Source organism: Onychomys torridus, chromosome 5, assembly GCF_903995425.1.
Source record: "Onychomys torridus chromosome 5, mOncTor1.1, whole genome shotgun sequence".
NCBI lineage: Eukaryota > Metazoa > Chordata > Mammalia > Rodentia > Cricetidae > Onychomys > Onychomys torridus.
In genome coordinates this window covers 79,638,346-79,658,429 of record NC_050447.1, presented here as the reverse complement: position 1 = coordinate 79,658,429, position 20,084 = coordinate 79,638,346, and the positions used below count along the sequence as shown (strand labels likewise).

Below are 20,084 nucleotides of genomic sequence, written 5' to 3'. Positions count from 1 at the left end.
TGACTATAATTTTGGTCATCAGAAAATAAAAGACTCCGGCATAAAAGATACATTAAGATAACTGTTGAATTATGTCAGGGTGGATCCTAGACTCTGGGAACTGTAGCCTCTTCTTTAATGTTGATCCTCCCTCACCAGAGGAAAAACAGCAGATTCCAAGAAACCTTAAAATTGTAACACTAAGTTCATAATAACCTGATTTTTTTTGTTTGTTTTTGTTTTTTACTTATCAGGAAGCTGGATAAAGAGATAGAGGGCTAAAAAAAATTGTGAGTTGGAACAGTAGAATGTATCCATTCTTTTGATTTGGTGAAGTCCCAACTGTGATCTCCACAGAACTTGTTTTCTTCCAGAAATACATTTTTTTACTCCTCAATTCAGCAAGAGAGACAGAAGTACAGTCATCTCTGTGGATCTGGAATTCTTCTGGAAAGAAAAAAACATCTACGCACTGGGACATTCTATAGGAAAGGAATTATTCACCATTAGAAAAAAATGGTTTATTATTTATAAATCACATTAGGAAAAGTAATGGACAGAGATCATCAACTGTTGAAGAGAACATTTGTTGAGTTACAGAGTTCTTTGTTACCGTCTTTGTGGACCTAGAGGTTACTTGGGAGTTAGAACACAGCAGTGGAAATATTCCTTCAGCTTGTGGCTTGTAGCAAATCTGATGAAGCAGAGGAGCCACAGTTGATGAGCACAGTTTAAGTTACCATCTCCTTCAGGGCTTACAGAGCAGTGGTGTACTCATTCTCATCCATTTTAGCATTTGTGAGAGCTGACTAATCCTGGCTTCTCACTGGATTGAGCATTCAGAATAACATGAAAGCAGTAATTCTCACCCTGCAATATTCTAGAACTACTAGCCTACCTGTCAGTCCATACCAATGAAGTCAGACTGGCTGGGTGACTCAGTACCTTTGTGAAGGACCCTCAAGGTGGCTCCAGTGGGTGGAGCATGTCTTGTCTACTGGTAACTCATATGAAATTGGAAGACAGTGAACCACATGGAGAGGGACTTGGTTATCTCAATGGCCTCATTGACGTCATTTCCCCCATCTAACCACTCCTTGTGTCTACTTCATATTTTTATTCCTGAGAAGCATCTATCACTTCTGGAAATGAAATGTTCACATATGATGATCTGCTACAGCCTAGGGCTTATCAATGATTTAATTATCTAATTACTGGAGCACGCTGCCAAACTCAAAAGGGTTCATTCAGTTTCACTATTTTATAACACAGCTCAAAGAACACTGGAATTTCTAATTCAATTTTTGTTCTTTTGAGACTCTTCTAGCGAGTTCTGTGTGTCTCTAATGATAGCTCTATTACTGGATTCATAACCACTCTGGAGGTGCATTTTATATTGGGTGCAGGATAATACAGGTGCTGAAGGAGGATCAGCGCTGCCACAGCTTAATTATTCTCAATTGTTCTTGTATTAAATAGACTCCCTTGGCTGAAAAGACAGAAGTTCATGGAGGAGGGGAGCCTGGGACACTGAGAATACAAAGACTGGAGCAGAGATGAGGCAAGGGGCAGCCAGTTAAGAAACAAAGCACGCATCTTCCTCCCTGTGTCCACCCTGGAAACTGCTAACACATTGAAGCCCAAGAGTGCATTGCTCATTTTCATCTGCACCAGAGAGAACCAATGAAGTCGAGCGGTTCTACAGGGATAAAGAAACCCACAGGGTGAGGCTAGTATTGCTAAACCTTGGTCAAGAACTTTCTTGTTAAGAAACGGACAATTTTACACTGTCCTGACGTAGGTTTCTGAGTTGACAGGGGTGGTAGGTGGTAGGAGATCTCTTCCAACTATCCCAGAACCAAACAAGGCCATGTACCAGCCAAGGAGGTAACATACCCACAGTAATAAATGTGTCTTAAATGCTTATGAAGTAACTAAGGCAACTGTGCTCATGATAAAGCAATGCCACCCATGTCCCCCAACCAACAGTTGCTCACTTTGGAGAGCAGTTAGGGCCTACTATAGAAATGATAGATTCAGTTTGCAGTGGGGGGGGGCACTACAACGTGGGACTGGATAAGGGGTGTCCAATCAGGAACACAATTTCCAAACAGCCAGCAGGTGGAGCTAAAAGTCAGCTGCAGTATGAGGAGGGGGCATGCTGTGGAATAATCCTTCTGTACATTGAAAATATGTATTGCTCTCATTGTTAATAAAAAGCTGATTGGCTGATAGCTAGTCAGGATTTTGGGTGCAGAGAAAATTCTGGGAAGAAGGGCAGAGTCTGGGGAGTCGAGAGCCAGACACAGAAGAAGCCACGTGGGAAGTTCATACATGAGGTAAACAAGCCTTGGGGCAGCACATAGATGAATAGAAATGGGTTAAGTTGTAAGAGCTGGCTGAAGACAAGCCTAAGCTATCAGTCGAACATTTATAGTTAATTTAAGTCTCTTGTGGTTATTTGGGAGTAACTCCTGGGACAGAAAAACTCTGCTTACAGGGGCAGACTCCAGACAAACTGGGAAAGAAATTGGGAAGTGACAGGTGGTGTCTGACCTACATGCCTGTCCTTTGGCCTTGGGAGCACCAAAGCACTTGAAAATGGAGGTGTTTTATATCAAACCTTATTTCCAGATTTTCTGGGAGTACTGAAAACATCCAGAAACATGGAGTCTAAGTTCACAGGGATAGGTATGGCTGAAACTGAGTGACAGCTACTTTTTAAAGGGGCTGATTCCTTTGTCCCTCCTTGCTTCATTTGTCCCTCATTGTTAGGGCACTGAAGACTGAAAACATTCTACTCTGTCATTCCAACCACTGACAGAGACAGTGCACTTCATTGCAAAAACCAATTCATTTTTATTCTCATCCCCCCACCCCCCGCCCCCTTCCTCTCCCTTCTTTGCAGAGAGATGGCTCAGTGCACAAGAGTACTTGCTGTACAAGTATGAGGATCCGAGTTTGAATGGCTAGCATTTATATAAAAAACAGGGCATGGCTGCACAGTCCTGTGATCTCAGCACTGGAGGACAGGACAGGTCGATCCCAGGTGCTCAATGGCCAGCCAGCCTAGCTGAAACAGCAATCTTTGCTTCAGTAAGAGACCATGCTGCAAAGCAAGGCAATGAAGAGCAACAGAGGAAGAACCCCAAGGTCCTCTTCTGACCACTGCCCACACAGGTGCATGGGCACACACCTGCACACTTACATGCATACACCACACACACATACACATGTATGTCCACCCCATACACTTAAAATGAAAAAAAAATTTTTTTTTTTTTTTTGCAAGGCAAAGGGAGGTCCATCCGAGATGGATTTTCATAGATGCCATGATTCAGAGGTGATGTAAATAAAGATGCACCAAATGTCCCAGGTGTCTAGGACAGAGACAGAGTGGTGGATGGTGGTGTCTGAGCACTAAGCAGTGTGGGCTGTTTTATCAACCCTCACCATGTACTCCAGGGTCTCAGAGGAGGTCTTCCAAACCAGCTGCCCTTATTTTACATTTTAATTTTAATTGAAAGTAGGAGAGGTGGTTTGGGGAACAGGATCTTATCATGTAGTAGGCTGGCCTCAAACTCATGATCTTCCTGCCTCCCAGTGCTAGGATTAGAGATCTGAGTAGGACTCCCCACACCTGGCTCTGGCTGCCCCTCCCCTCTGTCCCACTGCTGGACACTAGTGGTGGGAAAGCACATTCTTAGCTTTAATTAGGTGGTGAAACAGGTTGGGTTTATGCCACTGGGGTGCAGAAGGAACTGTGGTTCAAAGTCCTTTCCTGCCTCTACCTCATCACCTGGGCATTGCTTCCACTAGCTACAGAGGAGCCCCGCCCATGTGGCTGTCCCAGCTCCTGGGTGTGTTCAACTTTTAACAATATTTGGATTATGAGCTTCTTAAAGGAGGCCAAAGAGATGTCTCCATAAAGCCCGAGCTAGAACTGTGCCCTCCGTGTCCAAGTCCTTGTCAAAGGCAGGGAGGGTGAGGCTGTGCCGGAGGCAAACAGGTGACCTCATGCCGTGTTGTGCCTCCCAACTCCTGGACTCAAGCCAGGAGATGGAATATCCCACTTTGTCAGACTAACAGTGTTTGCTGACCAAGATCTAGGGTGGGAAGGGGTATTTTTGCCTTCCCTTTGATCCCCTATAGCTCATATAACCCTCGGTGATGAAAAGGACAAAGGAAACCTGGAACATACCACCCAGATAAAATGCGCATGTTCTGTTCTCAACACATCATCCACAGTAGCTTTTTTTTTTTCCACCCTTATTAATTCATCTTCTACGCTAAACTCATAGTTCTTGAGGAGGAAGGGGAACTGTTTCCTGAGGAGGAGAGATGGGCTTCCACCACACTGAGAGCTGGCAGCCTTGGTTGGTAAGGTTCCTTCTCTCAATGTAAAGCACTTACTGTCAAAGGAAGTTGTCATACACTGGCTATAGTTATAGAGGAAGGTTCTAGACCAGGCTTGCAGGGAAACAAGGAAGCTGTGCCGTTATGATTACATGTGTAGGACCTTCAATTAGCTCCTAGGGAGAGTAGGTCAAGGGGGCCCAGGGAAGTTGCAGCAGGCTGGAGCTATGCAGGAAGAGAGAAACCAGATCAAGAGCCACTAAGATAGGGGACACATCTGTGAGAAGTACCTGGAGCTGCCTCATTTGCTGGAGCTGGAGTCTGAGCTCAGCCACGTTCCGCCTCATGTCAAGCAGGCTCATGTGGATGGATGAGGTGCCGGCAGGCAGGGGTTGGCTGGGGGGCAGTGGGGACTCCAAAGTGCCCAGACTCTTCCCAGCAGAAACATGGACAGTTCCTGTGAGGAAAAAAAATAACAAAATTAAAAAAACCAAAACAAAACCAGCAGAGGCCTTAGAATGCAGACAGCACCTGAGCTGTGAGGCCTATCTCCACACGACGACTACAAATTAATTAAGGAAAACAATAGGTCACAGGATGCTAAGAGCTACAGTGTGTACCCATCATGTTCTAGAAGCTTCTCTGTCATGAGATGGCAGAGCGGTACTGTAAGCATGAGGTCATGTCAAGGAGGCTACGTCAATGCTGCTGCCAGCTCCTGTTTCTATCCATTTCCCCTCCCTCCGTCCCTCTGTCCGTCCGTCCCTCCCTCCCTCTCCATCCCCCTATGCTGGGATTTTTCCACCTTCCTTTTTCTTTTTCTTTAATTACACAAGGTTTCATAGACAAAAGCTGAAAAGTATACAGGACAAAATATTAACAGCCTTTCTGGCTGCTGGTATTCCAGTAATCTTATTGCTAAATTTTAGATTTTTAAAATCTGTACAGTATATATATCTGTCATTCTGAAGTAGGGGAGGATTTAATTTCTGGGCCTTCCCAGAGCATGCTGTGTGACTGTCCCCTGCTGGCAGATGGACATGGGATATGCTGGAGATGGGAAACTAATCAAAAGAGGGTACACTTGGCTTAGTCCTCACAGGTTTCTAAATCAGAAAGAAGTAAGATTTCTGTGCATTATCACTCTTAGTAAGAAAACAGGACTTTACTTAACGATTCTTCAGGAAAGGAATCAAACCCAAAAAGCAATGGAAAGTAATGTCTAGGCTGGGCACACAGTTCGTGGTGGAGTACTCAGGCTCGGGCTCTGCTTCCAACTCTAAAGGGGCTGAATTAGAGAGGGAAAACTCCTCAGGTCTTCTCCAGCTGCCACAGTCTCTGTCTTTGGTTCAACTTACATAAGATTCGTACATTTTGTGAGCCCATTGGGGAGGGTCCTGAGCTGATGTATGACTTACAGAGCCAGCAAGGTTTAAAGGACCTTTACTAGATGGTTCAGGCTTTTAAAGAGAGTGCAAAAATATGGAACAGGTCCCAGAGTAAATGCTGAATCATCAATCAATTTCTCTCTCTCTCTCTCTCTCTCTCTCTCTCTCTCTCTCTCTCTCTCTCTCTCTCACACACACACACACACACACACACACACACACACACACCACTTTGGGCTATTCTATAAGCCTTAGCAGTTGTTTACACCATCACCAGTCAGGACTTGAAAAACTTATACATGTCCCTGTCCCTTACACACAGATCAAAGTAACCTTCAGGAAAGTCAATGTTTGCCATCTGTGCAGCTGTTGAAAAGACTATTTTCCACTGTGAGGTACAAAGGAAAAGAACATCCAGTGACATCTCTTGATACAGCAGTGTGTCATAATTAACTTAGTGTCTTCCAAGGTCAGGTATTCTGACAGGGAACAGCTATCAGTTCCAAGTTGTCACTTTTGAATCAGACAGCTTATGCCTTGCCTGTAGGCAAAGATGCATGTGTACAGGCATAAGAAGACTCCTGGCATTACACCACACATCACCTGTATAGTCAATGAAACTGGGAACTGCCATGATGATACCTCTCTGTTAAAATGACACTGTAAACGTCAGTCTGTCCTGGCAGTTCCTCAGCCAAATGAAAGCCCATTCTTCTTCACCTTGTAAGGGTATCAGCTTACCTCACCAATCTTATTTATTATTATTATTATTATTATTATTATTATTATTATTATTATTATTATTTGTGTGTGTGTGTGTGTGTGTGTGTGTGTGTGTGTGTGTACGTACATGTTGATTCCCACCTTCCAGCTTTCAGTGGGTTCTGGGATCAATCTTGGGTTTCCAGGTCTGCACAAGAAGCACCTTTATCTGCCGGGCCAACTCTTAAAGAACCCAGCCCCCAGTCTGCATGTTTTTGTTATAGCTGAATGCTGACATCAGGCTTCAAAAACATTTTCAGAAACCAGTTTCTTTCTGGAGTCTCTAGTATTTAAGAATCCATCTTTTCCAATAACATCTGGTTCTATTGCATGTGGTCTTTAGTTCCACCAATTCACTGACACGGTTGCTCATAAAGGGGCCAGCTATGGCCACTCTCCAGGGAGTGACTTCAACTAGCATGCCATTGGGCTGCCAGTCACTTCTCTCCTTTCCTGTTACACTGAAATGTCTCTCCCTTGACTTCTTTTCTCTCTGATGCTCCATCTTCATCAGTCTGTCTCTTCTCCAAATCCTCCCTCTGGCAGCCTTTGAGACCCAGCTGTCTGCTCTCCGAGGCCTGCTCTTCTCATTGGCCATGGCATCAGGGGCAATTCCGTCCTCTCCTACCACCTGTCCAGCTCCCCACACCTCCCTCCCCAGACGCCACATACCAATGGCCTCAGGTCACCCCCAGCCTCTCCTACAAGCAGATACAGTTCATTATCTCCTCTCACCTCCCCTGCAAAACTGCCGCCTGTCTCTAGCCATGTGATTTTAGCCAAGGCTACTATTATCTACTTCAATATTTAGGCCAAGGCGTTCTCACTATCTACTTTGCCATGTATGATCTTGGGCAAGCAAGTGCTTAACCATGTTCTTTCTGTACTTGCTTAGATGGGTACTGGTGCTACCCTGTGAGCTAAGCTAAGATGCTTGTAACTGCTTAGCCCAATGTCTGGCAAAGAGTGAACCTTACTGCCCTTGGCTGAATTCTCTGAGCAGAATGGTAGAAAGGACCATCTTCCCCATCTCCATCCAGAATCTCAGCAAGAACAGAGCACCGGGGGTGACCAACAGCCAGCAAGGATCTATAGCCAGGGCCCTGAAATGCAGACTCAGGATGGAGAAGATCTAGTTGCTGAGGACTCCAAGTGGGTCCCCATTCACACTGGAGTCACAAGCCCTGGAGTTGGTATGTCACACCCACCAATGGGTAGTCACATTCAGTTTCTTGCCAAGTCTAGCAAGAAGAGACAACATACAGTTTGTCCCCAGAATCTTAAAATTATAGTCATTATAATCTTCTCCTCGTGTGTGTGTGTGTGTGTGTGTGTGTGTGTGTGTGTGTGTGTGTACATGACACAGCATACAGTTACAGGTCAGAGTACAATTCTGGAGTCTGTTCTCCCCTTCTACCTTTTGGTGGGTCCTGGGGATTGAGGTTGCCAGGCTTGCACAAGTACCTTTACCTATTGAAACACCTCACTGGCCCTTGGTTAGTTAGATCCTAATACGAATTTTAACAAGCATACATGTGATGTGAGCTTAATGTACCTTGTTGTGACAGAGCTAGTACTGGTGTGAGATGTAGGAAGACTGACAGTCATTAGCTGGGGGACTCTGAACATCTTAACTCACTGTGAGTCTGTTTCTCTCCATAAGATACAGATGGCAACGTCTTCTCCACAGGGTTTAGGTGTGCTAACTGAGACAAGAAACAATGTAACTCACATGGTATGTCTCAGAAGTGAGAGATGTCCTCTGTTCCCTCATGTCTACAGTAAATTACACATTTCTAAGGTAACCAGGAAGTCTGGACTTCACTTGTGTTGACCTTTGGCCAAATGAGTTCCTTGGCTTCTATATAAGCCGGTTATTTGTCTATACACAGGGATAAAACCACTTTCTTATGGTTGACTTCCTAGGATTATAAAAGAATTACTGTATTTTGTGCACTGTACTGGCTGCTATGGCAACTAACCCACTGTGGGCAGTATCTAGCCTTCATTAGATACATTCATTAGAAAAAGAAAGACCAAACTGGCCAGAGACTCGGAAATGAAAATCATTCACACTACCAAAGTCATTGCCAATGTTTTTCAAAAAACACATGACCACTACCACCGTCTGTCCCCAACAATCTCTGATCACACTTGGAAACATGGCCAAAGAAACTACACTTGTCTCTTCTGCCCTGTTCAAGAGAGACATTTTTCAAAAAGTTCAGACTGAAGAAATCAAACCACCTGTGTATCTTTCAAGGGACTTGTGTATCCTAACATGAAAGGATAAGATCAAATAGGAGGTATGTGGACTGTATGTCACATGTGTGTGGATGTGTGTTCCACTTCCTTATGTGGGACAGGGAAATAAAAACGATAACTACCCCTTGGGGATAGACATTAATGAGCTAATGCACGAACAGTGCCAGGCATACAGGAATCACTCCCAAATGTTTCCTTATTATTTATTACTCTACAGAAATCGAGAGAGCATCAGAGCCTACAAACCAGCATGGCCATCTTGAGTGGACTGATGTACAGGACACTCATCATTTCCAGAATGGATTCCAGAGGCACCAAAAGCTTTAGTGTGAGTAGTTTCATTTTATTCCCTTAAGTTCATAATAAATAAGAAGATGAGGGAACACATGTCCCCAGAGCAAACTGGCAATTGCTCTGAAGTCAAGTTTAGTGATTTCCATGAAATAACTGTCTGGGTTCAGCCCAGGCCACTGACTGATTTTTTTTTAGTGGGATGCTGGAGAAGTATCCCTTAGAACTGAGTGCTGGGCTTTGCTCAGCCCAAGTGGAGCCAGGGGTAGGGGTGGGGATGTCAAACCTATGTTCCTAATCCTATCCACATTCCTGTGCTGCGTGAAACTAGAAGATGTGGTTCCCCCAAATTAGGGGTTTCATACAATGGGCTGTTTGCTTCTGTCTAGCCTCAGCATGTGAGCATGCTCCTGCCATGATCTGTTTCTAACCCAGTGGGCAGGAAGACAGCATCTTCTGCAGGGAGGCCTGCCTGGAGACCCCAGGATCCGGCTGTCACCACACAGATGTGCTGATACCAGGAAGTTACGCTGGTGACAGAGTCAGTCCTCCTTCAGGGGACATTAACATTTAAAAGGAAAGCCCCGAATCACGGTCTTTCATTCTCTTTCCCTATTTAGACTTACATAAGTGGTTACTTCTTCCCATTCACTCTTGTCCATTCGCCTATTACACCCAGGCTAATGTTCTTCCTCAGAGTGCAATCTCCCAATGGCCTTACTTTACAGTTAAGGGACTGCGCAAGTTGCCTCCACCTGGAAGGATCCTCTCCTCTTTCCCTTCCCTAAGTTCTAGGTACCCTTGTACTGCTCCATCACCTTTCCAGGGGATGCTTTCAATACAGGCAAGGCCCTGCTGGGTAAAGTTTTATCCCATAATTCTTGATACTCAACCTACATGTATTTTCAACTTCTCTGTGGATTTGAAGTTCTAGGCAGGTGGCACTGTGATTTATATTTACCATATCCACTCTGCACACCAGTGCCTGGAACAGAAGTAAGGTCATATGAGTGAGTGAAGGTAATAATTTTTGCACTGCAGTAGCAATGGAGTTCTTTAGGACACCTCAGAATCATACCAATTGACTTGGAGAAACACAGAGAACTTGTGAAGCCAGCCGGAGCTGACTGAAACTCATGCCCCCCGAGCTCCTGGGAACACTGACCTGCACCTTCTGCTTGGTTCCTGTTGGCTGTGGTTTTCATCATCTTCTCACTGAAAGAAAGAAAAGGAGAGTCACATCTACAGTTTTCAAAGTGCTACTGTCTTTCCTTGACCCTTCTATTCTTAAGACTTAGCAGTGATGGATTAAGCAATGAAGGTGTTTGCCATCAGCTCCATGACTGTCCGGGATGGGAAAGGCTTCCCCCATGTGGGCTGACACAGGCAGATGCAGCTGGGCACGCAGTGATTGCTCAGATGGTGGCGGATGTGGACACATATGGATGGCAGTAACAGGCACTGTGGGGCAAGTGGTCTGTGAAGCCACATGCACCGGGAAGCCCTGTGTCCCTTCTTGGGCCAAAGTGTTACCTTTGTCCAAGAATGACTAGAAGAAAGACAAAACCAAAAGAACAACCCCCACACCATGATTATAAAGATGTAAACATGTCAGCCCTATAATGATCACAAAGAAATGAGTTTCAGTGAATGAATGGCTGCAATGATTAAGGAGAAGCAGGTTGATTTTTCCTGCATGGCTTGCTTCTTTTTTTTTACCTAGACGCCTCTTTGCTACTACTTGTAATGGGCCCTTTAAAAAGCGCAGACTGAACAAGGCCAGTGAGACTGGCAATCTGCTTCTCCATGGCTTGCATCCTCTCTCTGCAAAACAAGAGAATTGTTTGTTAAAGCGCCGTTGACTTTCACACGGGTTCTTCTAGGTGAATGATCCACCTGAGGGCTATAAGAGGTACCACCCAACAGGCTGCCAAAGTCTACTCAAACCTGGAGAACTGAAGATCCTTGGCTGAGGCCAAGATTCATTGGTAAGAGTGGAGAGAGGAGGCTGTGACCTCACAAAAAAAGATAATACATAGGCCAGAGAGGCCACTCAGAAAACAGCATCTTCCTCCGATGTTCACACAGCATGTGTTTTCAGTCTTCGTGCCCGATTTTGTTGTTTACATTGCATGAGAGAAGACCCCAGTGGGACTGGTTATCATCTGGGCCAGGCCCTGCATTCATGCATGCCTCAAGGCTGCTCTTCGCAGCTGGGAAGCTGCAGGCTGATTTTGGTGTGAATGATGGAGATATTTGTTGTGTGTGTAGTTATACTTGTTTCATAGCCCAAGGGCAGACAAACAAGTGTCTCCTGTCAACACCATGGAGAATGCAATTGAAATCAATATGAGTTTGGAAGTAGATGATGCTCAGTTTAATGGTGTAGAGGCCTTAGCCTGGAGGATTTTTACAGGATCAAAGAAGAAAAATATACTCAACAACTCAATCATGAACACACTAATAAAAATCCCCCTAGTTACTGCCTATGGACAGGTACTGTACCTTTCTCTTCAGGGCTCTGTGATACTACAGTAGGTATTTGAAACAGGCTTGCCTCCCTGCATCTTAGACCATGTGATGGTGATTCCTATTCTACAAACAGCACACCCATACATACACACACTGTGGCTCTCCAGTGTAAACCAACATTTTATCTGATACTCTGTGAAGATAGAGTAGCAATCCATCCTTTCACCACAGAAACACAACTGGTAAGGCTGGGCTCATGGGAAGACAGGACATCTGTCTCCTGACTTTGTGGTAATCAGGAACATCCTTGAGCTTTTAAGGCCTTGAGTCTTGCCTTTGAGCAGAAATCTTTAATGCCTTCTCAGTTATGAAGTTTAACTTTGCAATCACTAGCTTCTGACTTGTTGAGTCCATGGGCTTTCTTCCCTTTAAACTGGCAGAGCAGCTATGACGAGGTTTCTTGCATGTATGTCATGCAGTGTGAGTAGTTCCCGGTGCAAAATGCAAGCAGCCCTACCCAGTGATATACGTCTGAACAGTATGACCTCTGTTCTACTGGGGGAGAGATAATCTCAAATGCCAAGTATGGACACACATCTATCTCCACAGACTGACTGCTCATATGTCCAGGTACAGTAGTGGATGTCAATGTCTGAACTGAAGCATTTTTCAGGCACCCTTGTGTACTTAGCTTCCTCTTTACCATAAAAGTATCAACAGGTTAAGAAACAGAGTTTAGTAAACATTTCTAATAATGAAATCAGGTTAGTAAAAACTTGCCAGAAAGCCCATGGTTATTGGTAAGCCATAGTGTCATCTCAGAAGTGATAAGGGTAGTGATTAGCCACCGTGTCTGCCATGTAGGAGACACAGATGGACACAAACACTTGGGAAACTAGTTCTTTGGGAGCAATGCCAGTACAGAGTGAAAGTTGTTTAGCCCTGTCATTCATTGCACAGAAGATGGAGAGAAATGCAATGTGCACATGTGCACAGCTACAAGGAATAAACAAGAATCTGCTTAGAGGAAAAGGACAAGAAGACATCTCGGCACTGTCACATTGGACATGGAAGCAGTGCAGATCACTGTCACTGTCACAACAGCTATAAGGAAGTACAGATCCACTGTCACTGCCACACTGGCTATGGAGGCAGTGCAGATCACTGTCACTGCCACACTGGCTATGGAGGCAGTGCAGGTCCACTGTCACTGCCACACTGGCTATGGAGGCAGTGCAGATCACTGGCACCATCACACTGGCTATGGAGGCAGTGCAGATCCACTGTCACTGCCACACTGGCTATGGAGGCAGTGCAGATCCACTGTCACTGTCACACTGGACATGGAGGCAGTGCAGATCCAGTGGCACTGTCACACTGGACATGGAGGCAGTGCAGATCACTGTCACTGTCACAATGGCTATGGAGGAGGTGCGGATCAGGGATAAATCAATGTTCTAGCAGGGCTCTTGTTGGTCAAAGTATTCACTACCCTGTCTTACAAGAGGACGTGGCAGCAGCATTAAAAAGACAAACACAACACCCTGGACATAGGACCATCTTTAACTGGAACATCACTGTGGATGGAATTACAAAGCATCACAACAGAGGCTGGGTTGGATCCATGAAGGCCCCATAGGGCTTCCTAGAATTTTCTTTGGATCAGGGGAGATAGGCTTCTCCACTGCCCTTCCCCTCCATAGTGGTTTTGGGATGCAAATAGTGAACGACAATTCTTCACTTTCCCCCACTGCCTGATTCTTCAGGGCTCATACCAACACAAGTGTAGAACAGCCTGGGATGACAGTTTAGATGCTTGGAGCAAAATCCCTATGTGTGATCCGGGTATCTACATGCTTGGTTCTATACTTAGAAATCATGAGTTAAGACATGAATACTCCCTGGGTGGCCTCTTCCAGGCTATGGCATCAACAGGGCCACCAGGGAGAAGACACCAGACAGATGCTGCCAGCAGCTTTTTTGACACCATCCCTTGAACCAAGCGTCCAGGGGCCACAATTCCCTCCCACCCCACTGTAGTGGAGGCAGTGGTGAACAGCAGAGATGGACAGCACACTGACCACAAGAGTATGCGCCAATGTCTTAGCCCAAACCACTTCATGAAAATACAATTCTTTTGACACATGGTAATGAGAAAAAAACTTTTCCCTTCATACTTAAGCATCAAAGCGTTTCTGGTTTCAGGATTCATTTGAGGGAGATTATCTGATTTATAAATTCATAAATAAGATTGTCTTTCCATTTCATGGTTGGTAATCTGGAAACAATTTTATGGCTTAACTAAATTACAGCCACTGGAAACTTATGCAGCCTTCTCCCGTGATGAAATGTTATGAAGTATGTTTAATGGGAACAGAGGAAAAAAATAAGAGAAATGCAGCAAAAGAAGAGAAATCAAACACAACCCTGTCATTTGGCTGCACTGGCAATTCTGTGTGATAACCATCAGAATATTAAGGATGCTTAGGCTAATTCTTGCCAATTTCACTTGGTTTAAGGTATTATGGGCTGGTATAATTACTGTCGAAAAGATGGCTCAAAAATGATTTCATAAACCTTTTATACCATTCCATAAACCATATTTATGATTAGTAGGGATGGTTAACTAGTCATTTAGTGCTATACATCAGCTTGGCCACACAAATCTTTCTTGAGGCCCAAATACAACATGAATTAAAAATACAGGGCAAATTTGGGGAAAGTGCTATTCCCAGCATCAATCAGTCGCTGATTTTGCTGGCATTCCTCCCTGTCCTGGGTCTGTGTGTGCAGGTGAAGAGACACCATATTGCTAGAGGGTGGCCCCCACTGCCTTTGGAGCAGAGAAAAGAAAACCTTTTATGGTTGAGGGAATAGTTTTAGTCAATGAATTCATTTATGTGACTTTTGACTCAAGTTTCACCTTTATCCTCTTTGGATTATGGACATGTCTTTGTCCTGAAGGAGGCCTCTTTGAGCCTGGATTAGTTTCTTATCTTTGTATAGTTAAGAAAATTAATACCAATTAGGAATCAAACTAGTACCATACCAGGTGAAGACCAGAAATTCTTTATGGTGAATCCCAAAGGATATGTGCAAGCATGCATGAGCCTGCACATGTAGATATTTGTGTGCATGTATATGGAAGCCAGAGGTTGATGCTCTAAGTATCTATCTTCTAAAGTCACTCTCCACCTTATTTTTTGAGTCTCTCAATGACCTAGGAGTTCATTCATTCAGTTAGGCTGGTGGCTAAGGCCCTTCAGGGACCCACCTGTTTCCACATCCCCAATGATGGGGTTACAGAGGCATGCTACCTGTTCTTATTTGTGTGCTGGGGATCTGAACTCAGGTCTGCATGTTTGTGTGGTAAATGACCTGAGCTATCTCCCCAGCCCCCAAAGAATATGTTTTTAAAGATACAAGAAAGATACAGAGGAGCTAGTTGAAACCAGTCAGGCAAGCTAATGGCCATTAGAAATTCAGCCCTCCGTAGCCAGTTCCCCATCATTAAAAATAGCTGCATAAGGCAGTGAGTAACAACTACAAATACCGAGACTGCTATTCTAAGAGTACTAAGTGATCCCTAGTACTAAGAGTACTAGTGATTCACTTCTGATGATAATCTTTCATGATGTGTTGTTGTTCCTCCTTGCTGTCATTGGGGAACTAATCAATGAGCTTTCCGTTTCTGGCCTAAGTTATCCTCCTGGACACAGTGGTTCCCAGCTCTCCGTAGAATCTTAACTTCTCACTGAAGCATCTGGACTTGCTGAGGGGATACGGATGGAGTTGGCAGGTGGAGTCTATTATCCATCTGCTCTCTGCCTCTGGAGTGAGCAGGAAGACTAGGCATACTCTGTCCACCCTACTGTGGCTTCAGCCATCTCAACATGTCCCCTACTTCTGAATTGAAAATTATTTGGGAGGGCGTGAGAGGCGTTGGGGGAGGGGCAACCATAATTGGAATATAGTTTATGAAAAAACTATTTTCAATTAAAAAAAAAAGATGACAAAAAAGAAAAAAAAAAAAGCAAAACAAAAAGAATTACTTGTCTTAAGTTGTCTTCCAAAGTCAGGCACCTCTGACTGGTATGTGGGTATCCCGGCACAGGAAGCTGCCTTTTCTGTCACATACCCGTGTTAGTTGTCACATTGCTGTGACTAAATCCCTGACAAGAAGCAATTTCAAAGAGAGGTGATTTATTACATTTCATGGTTTGAGAAAGTACAGTCCATGGTGTGAGAAAGGCCCACAGAACTCATGGTGGTGGGAACACATCTCTGGACTCCACACCTCCTGACAGAGTGGGATGGACAGGAGGCCAACAACAACTTCATCCCACGGCAACTCATGTCCTCCAGCCTGGTCTTGTTTCCTAATGGTTCAGAGCTTCCCCAAACTGCGCCACCAGCTGGGGACCAAGTGTTCAAACAGATGGGGCGGACGTCATTTCATATTAAAATCATAGCCTTATTGCATCTTTTGTAGTTTTAAGATCCATACAGACAATCCATGTAAAAGCCTGAAATTACAGACTCTTAAACATGTTTCCTGTTAACATTCTGACTTCAGGGTCCAACTGAGAATGTTTTTACTGTCTAGACCTGAAACTCCAAAATCCTCTTTAAGCAAACTGGTCTTGCACTCTTTTCAGTTCCTTCGTTCATATAGACTAGCCCCTTCTCTGTATCTTGGCCTTTTTTCCTTGCTGTCGGCCATCATCACTGTCTGGACGGTTCCTGGGTTTTTTTTGTTTGTATTGTTCCTTACGTTTTCTGAAGTTCAGACTGAATACACTGGCCCTGTTGCTATGGCCTGTGGTGGTCCAATATCCCATGATGGGACACATGTGCTGGAGGAGCCCTCTGCAGTGGCATGATGGCTAGGAAGATGAGGTCAGGCCTAGGTGGAGAGGAAGGGAAGGGGTAAGGATCCTTGATAGTCCCTTCAAGGTATGGTATGCCTTAAATAACATAACTTCTCTCTTTGGGCCCAACTCCTTAAGGTTCCATCACTTCCAACAACACTACAGACCAAGTCCTCAACAATTGTCTTTGGGGAGCTTTTCAGATCCAAACCGTAAGAGTGCCTTGAGTAAGTGCTACAGCACCCATCCCTTCCATCTTGTCAAGACTCTCCATCAGTCTTCTGGACCCCATGCTAGGCTGGCTTTGCTTCCCGACTGTCTGAAGAAATGGCCCCCGTGACACAATCTTATAATGCCATTTTACATCTTTAACAGCCTTACAATGACATCTTACAGTGTCATTTTCTGTTGGTTTCAAGGAGATAGGATGAGGCATCATCTCACTAGGCAGTCATGTTTTCCCAAGCCAGATAAAATGCAGTGGCTAAGCCAAAGGCATTTACCTAAGATGCACTGCATTTGACACTCTTACTATTGCTGTTACAACACCCAGGATTGAACCCAGAGCCTGCTAAGGTGCTCTACCACCAAGCTGCACCTGAGCCCTGCACCTTACACTATGATGCACAAAAATATAAACATATGTGGAGGAGTCTGGCTTGAAAGCCAGACTGGAGCCCCATTTATGGATGAGGGTAAGAAGCTATTTATATACATTCTGAGACTCAGAGGGAATGAAAGTCTACAGTGAGGAGGAAATGCCAAAGTTGGTGTCATTCTCTCTAGTTCTTGGTCTTTCGCAGACTCGAAACCGATACTGTTTGTTTTTCTTAAGGTCATGGAAGAGGCTGATTATCAACTTCAAGTTCACCTTGACAATGACTTTGGGTGTAGGTACCATGACAGGAAATGGGGAATCATGGCACAGGAGTGTTCTTCTCTTGGTCTCAGGCTTCAGATGGCCTGGAGGGTGACACAGGGAGTCACACCCAAACTAGGATTCTGTGGTGTGCTTCTGTCCTTGGCACCGTCCACAAAGAGCTCCTGGATGACCAGAAAGAAGTCAACTAGAAATACAACCCTTCCTAAGAGCTGACACATGAACCAAACACACAAGTGGGAAGGAATGGGTGGGGCTCACAGACTAACAGTTCTAATGTGGGCGCTACAGTGAGTGGAGCAATAGCAAGCCAACTAAAACAATTCCAGCAAAAACACGGACAGAGAATTGATCTAGATTTGGGTTCTGACTTACATACGTGTGACTTTTCTTTCCTCTACAAATTCAATCAACATTTATTGGGCTAGGCAGCGTTCTAGGGAACGAAGACACAGAAGTAAGGTTTTACACACACACACACACACACACACACACACACACACACACACACACACACACTGGGGGGGGGGGGGAGGATGAGTCAAGACATGCCTGGACACCTGGCAGGATTAAGGGGTAGTTGAGGAGCTACTGTGTTTACAGTGGTGTGAAGGAAGAGAGGGTAAGATGAACCAATGCAGGGGTGGCCTTTTTCAGGTCCCACAGGGAGAGCGAATCCTATCATTTACTTGTAAACGAGTAAACTTTTTGGAATGAAAGGGAGCCACTGGTCACTATGTAAGGACCACATGGTAAAGCAGACTGGCCCCAGTCTAGCTGAAAAGTGCCCTCTCCCCAGATATGGGTCACTTTAAGGGCCTTTAGCTCTGACTATAAATGTGATGATAGCTGAGGTGAGGACATTCAGGGACTTCCATTTTAATTGGAGCCCATGGCCGAGAACAGCCCGAAGTAGACAGACTTGGAGTCAGGAGCCAGCTTAGAAAACCACATGACAGTCAAGAACAGCCTCTCTCAGCTGATGGCATTTGGGTGAAGTCCTGAGGCTGGAGTGGAGCCAGTCAGGCGGCTCTTCAGTGGCAGCAAGCACCAGGCAGGTGCAACCACAAATGCACATCTTCAAAGTAGATGAGTCTCTACCAAGTTTAGACCCAGAGACCAGCACACATGCAGTAGAGTTCATGATAGGGGGTACCAAAGGTCTGCTTGAGTTTGGCTCTCTAATGTCTTCTAACAGCTGCTGTGTTAAAGGATTCGTCCCTAGCCTATGGCACAACTGGGGGAGTGGAAACTTTAGGAATGGTATCCATTGGAAGGAGGCTAGGTCATAGTGAGTATGCCCATGATGGGGATACATGACCTTGGCCCATCTTACTTCCTGGCTGCCATGAAATGCAGAGGGCTCTTCTGCCACACACTCCCACCTTGATAAAACTGCAGCCACAGGCTCAAGGTGACAGCGCCAAGTAAATGCGGACTGAAATCTCTGAACCATGATCCATGAGCCCTTCCTCTTAGTAAGCGACATGTCTTAGGTATTTTGTTACAGTGACAGAAAGGGCACACGAAGCTGAAGTCTCAACACTCAGAGGTTCCAGGGCCCAAAGGCTCTGGCATTGTTCACAGGGTTGCCTTTGGTCTCATCCACTGCCTGGAAAGATCACATCTGAAATACAGCTGGAGTCAGGATCCTAGAATTGAATGGTTTCTCAGTTAGGAGGAACTTATTCAGCCCTCATAATTCTCTCCATTCTGGTTCAGTGATCCTGACATAAGGAGGAAAAAAAAAAAAAAAAGAAGGGTGTGTCAAGTCAGGCAAGTGGGTCAAAGCTCAGACACACCCAGGCCAGGGCTCCCAAGGTGCATTGTTTCTGACGCCGGATGGGTTCTTCCCAGCACAGTAAAAGCAGCCGGGAATCACTCCCAGTAGTTAATCTATTTCATAGTTCGCTTTCTGAGCAGGCTGTACTAGTGGGGACCTGAAAATAGCTCCAAGTCAGTGACAGGCCACCATTGTCTCTTGGCTCTGGGTGGCCAGCATAACTAGATAAAAGCTTCATGCTTTTATGCCCATAAGGTTCTTGTTGATGAGAGCACTTTCTGGGTCACACCTATTTTCCTTAGAACTGCACAGAACCCATGATGAGTATGACCTCTCTATATTAAAGCACACACTGAGGTTTCTTCAAGAAACAAGGCTAATTGCCCTGTAGAGTACATAGCCATGGCTTTCCTGCTGTGGTGACACACAGCCCGGGGTGAAGCGTTTCATTTCCTGTTGGCTCTGACAGCTACCACACCCCAGAGCAAGCCAACATGAAATCATCAATTTTGGATTTTCTTTCTCTTCCCTGAGGGTGCTCTTCAATATTCATGCTCTGGAGTGGTATCTCATTTTTTTTTTTTTTTAATACAGGTACAAACTGGTAGGAATAGCTGTTCATTTCTGTTATGGAACATAATTTATCTTCAACTGACGGACAGTGTCAGAAGCTATGGAGAGATGGTCCTTGGGTGGTGGTGAAAATAAGATCCGCCGGGCGGTGGTGGTGCACGCCTTTAATCCCAGCACTCAGGAGGCAGAGCCAGGCAGATATCTGTGAGTTTGAGGCCAGCCTGGGCTACCAAGTGAATTCCAAAAAAAAAAAAAAAAAAGATCCACCTTTTCTTTGACAGGATCTTATGACATTGTCTACGTTGATCTCAACTTCTGCTCTCCCTGCCTCAGCCTCCTGAGCTGCTGGGATTACAGGAGTGCTTCCTGTACCCGGCTCCTACCTCCTTTAGCTGTAAAATCCTAGTGTTCACTCCAACGAAATACAATGACTCAAGGCTGGGTCAGAAAAACCAAAACAAAAA

At 45.0% G+C, this 20,084-nt stretch overlaps 1 protein-coding gene across 13 annotated transcripts in view; it reads right to left on the bottom strand.

Moving 5' to 3' along the window:
* The window catches only part of Kiaa1217 (KIAA1217 ortholog), a 496,947-nt gene that overhangs the window by 30,980 nt on the left and 445,883 nt on the right, over nt 1-20,084 (bottom strand). For all 13 annotated transcript variants that reach the window (XM_036187450.1, XM_036187445.1, XM_036187452.1 and 10 more), the window contains 3 exons: nt 10,761-10,865; nt 10,207-10,256; nt 4,626-4,792 (listed from right to left, as the gene is read on the bottom strand). In XM_036187450.1, coding sequence (XP_036043343.1) covers nt 4,626-4,792; nt 10,207-10,256; nt 10,761-10,865 — 322 coding nt within the window. The remainder of the gene's footprint in view (nt 1-4,625; nt 4,793-10,206; nt 10,257-10,760; nt 10,866-20,084) is intronic.